We start from the raw sequence: 2,552 nt of genomic DNA, 5'->3' as shown, positions 1-2,552 counted from the left end.
ATTCTCTTATTTCTTCTACTGTCTCTTGAATATTTTCTGTTTTTATTGTAAGTATTTAGATTTGACATTGAATTCTTGTACAAGTTTAGGTTTTCACAAAATTCTTATGAGATGGTTTAACTGATCAATTTTATGAGAAATATTTTATTATAAATATAAACCGAAACATATGTGAGATCGTCTCGAAAAAAAACCAATTTAGATTTTTTTATTATTCTTGTCATTAACTTCATAATCATGATAAATATTCGATAAAAGTTTATTTTTCAGAAGTTTCACAATAAATTTTGAAATTAAATCAACGTTGAAACTCCAATGTTTCTTTATTTTTAATCTAATCTTCAGAGAATCCGCCGATATATATATATATTTAATTAATATATGATCATGTTATTATTGAATCTTCCAATAATAATAATGACGAGGACGTTGCAAGAGAACACGTAACCAGTAAATACAATTTAAAAAAGCAGAGCTGTAATAAATAATATAAAAATTTTTTGATTTCCTCTTTTATTCATGACTACCCCCACCAGTACACTTCTGCACATATCCATTAGTTTCCATTATTCAATTCCTTATCGTACAGGCTCGGGCTATTTCCAATTCCGAAAATGAGAAATGCTTCAGGAAAATACTAAAGAAACCTCAGTACAAAGATCTGACCCGAAACGTAGCCCCGTACGAGCTGATTCTCAAGGTACTGATTAAAGTTCCTTCTTCCATATTTGGCGTATCTTTCTGCTCTGGAATAATTAACTGGAAGAACATGCGGGTATTTTAGTTTATATATATTTAGCAGGTCATATCTGCGAGGTTTTCCATATATTTTCTTCGAAGTATAAACGTAAGCTAATGAATGGGAATGGTTAACGGTTGGTTCTTTTTAGCCATTTGAGCTTTAGATCTCTATTTCTGTTTTCTTTTTGAAGTGGGTTTTTTTGTTTGAATTTTTCAGTTTTGTTTTCTTTCTCTGATGAAACCTTGTTGCAGTGTCTAAATCAGGGTTTTCTTGGGCAAGAATCTCTATTCTTTCGAGGTAAGAATTGAGGTTTTGCAGATAAACAAGTACCGGACATTTGAAGTTTTATATTATAGTTTTGGGGATTTTTCTTCCTTGGATATCTTGAACTGGATAGTTTAGTATTTAACAAGAAATTAAAGGGGAGAGATTTACGGAGATGTAACTGAAGGGAGCTGGTTGATGCATTGAAGAGTAATTTGTTTGTTTGTTTGTTTCTGTTTTTTTGTCGAACAAATATGTTTGGAGAAACAAGAAAGTCTTAGTTATTTGTGTGCAAATCGTTGTTTTATTTAGTTGTTTTCTGGAAAAAGAGGAATTTGTTGAAGAAAGATGGCTCATAGATGGTGGGCAGGAAATGTGGGAATGAATCAAGCTCAATCGCTTCACTTAGTTAACACTGCAGAAGAAAATGCTGCTTTGAACGCTGCAAATGCATCAAATAGTAGTGGAAGCAACCCTAACCAAAACCCTGATGATGGAGATAATCAAGACAATGAGGAAGATCTTAACCCAGCTGGTGATCTTGATATCTCTGAACCGTCATCGAGCTCAGGCCGTCGACCAAGAGGACGACCTCCTGGTTCGAAGAATAAGCCCAAACCTCCTATTGTTATAACTAAGGAGAGTGCAAATAGCCTCCGAAGCCATGTCTTGGAAATTAGCAGTGGCAGTGATATCTCCGAGAGCATTGCGACCTTTGCACAGCGGCGCCATTGTGGTGTTTCGGTTCTGAGTGGTAGTGGAATTGTTACGAATGTGACATTGCGCCAGCCAGCTGCTCCAAGTGGAGTGATTTCTCTTCATGGAAGATTTGAGATATTATCTTTATCGGGGGCATTCTTACCAGCACCTTCGCCACCAGGTGCTACGGGGTTGACTGTCTACTTGGCTGGCGGCCAGGGGCAGGTGGTTGGCGGCACGGTTGTCGGTGTATTGACTGCGTCGGGACCGGTGATGGTAATAGCAGCTACATTTTCAAATGCGACATATGAGAGGTTGCCTCTGGAAGATGAGAGTACTAATGAAGGAATGGAAATACAGACTTCGGGAGCGAATACGGGATCAATTCGTGCACCGGTGGCCGATCCCCCTACATCGGCTGCGTCGGTGCCTTTATATAATTTACCTCCTAATTTACTACCCAATGGACAAATGCCGCCGCCCGATGTCTTTTGGGCTCCTCCGCCACGCCCTCCCCCTTATTGAGGTGACGAAAAAAATGCTTCATTGATAGTACTTTTGAGTATGTAACCTCTATGGAAGTACTTCTTGTAAGCTAGGATCATGAAGCAAGGTTAGAATTTATTGGCTCTTTTCGTACTATTTGTAAATGAATTCGGCCTCTAGGTTATCTTTTGCTATGTCTAGTTTAATTTTCCAATGAGCCAATGAACAAAAAACCATGACATTGTTCTTTCAATAAGCATATTCTAAATTTGGTTAGCAATTTGATTTCATTTGTCGAATTCAAGATGATATCCTTGATATTAAATTCGAGCTGTATAGTTTTTTTTCCCTTATTCATTAG

The 2,552-nt window shown here is 37.2% G+C and overlaps 1 protein-coding gene across 2 annotated transcripts; it reads left to right on the top strand.

Moving 5' to 3' along the window:
• Positions 1 to 517: 517 nt before the first annotated feature.
• Positions 518 to 2,473, top strand: LOC140983550 (AT-hook motif nuclear-localized protein 15-like). Of its 2 annotated transcripts, none has more exons than XM_073450641.1 (3): positions 518 to 700; positions 994 to 1,039; positions 1,336 to 2,473. In XM_073450641.1, exon 3 carries the CDS (start codon positions 1,355 to 1,357, stop codon positions 2,228 to 2,230), a length of 876 nt encoding a protein of 291 aa, XP_073306742.1. In that variant the 5' UTR covers positions 518 to 700; positions 994 to 1,039; positions 1,336 to 1,354; the 3' UTR covers positions 2,231 to 2,473. The 2 variants fall into 2 exon arrangements, with proteins under 2 accessions (XP_073306742.1, XP_073306741.1); XM_073450640.1 differs by lacking the exon at positions 518 to 700 and adding an exon at positions 707 to 875.
• Positions 2,474 to 2,552: the final 79 nt, after the last annotated feature.

Source organism: Primulina huaijiensis, chromosome 8, assembly GCF_012295235.1.
Source record: "Primulina huaijiensis isolate GDHJ02 chromosome 8, ASM1229523v2, whole genome shotgun sequence".
In the NCBI taxonomy this organism is placed as follows: Eukaryota; Viridiplantae; Streptophyta; class Magnoliopsida; order Lamiales; family Gesneriaceae; genus Primulina; species Primulina huaijiensis.
The sequence above is the reverse complement of the archived record's forward strand: the minus strand, read 5'-3'. Positions and strand labels throughout refer to the sequence as shown.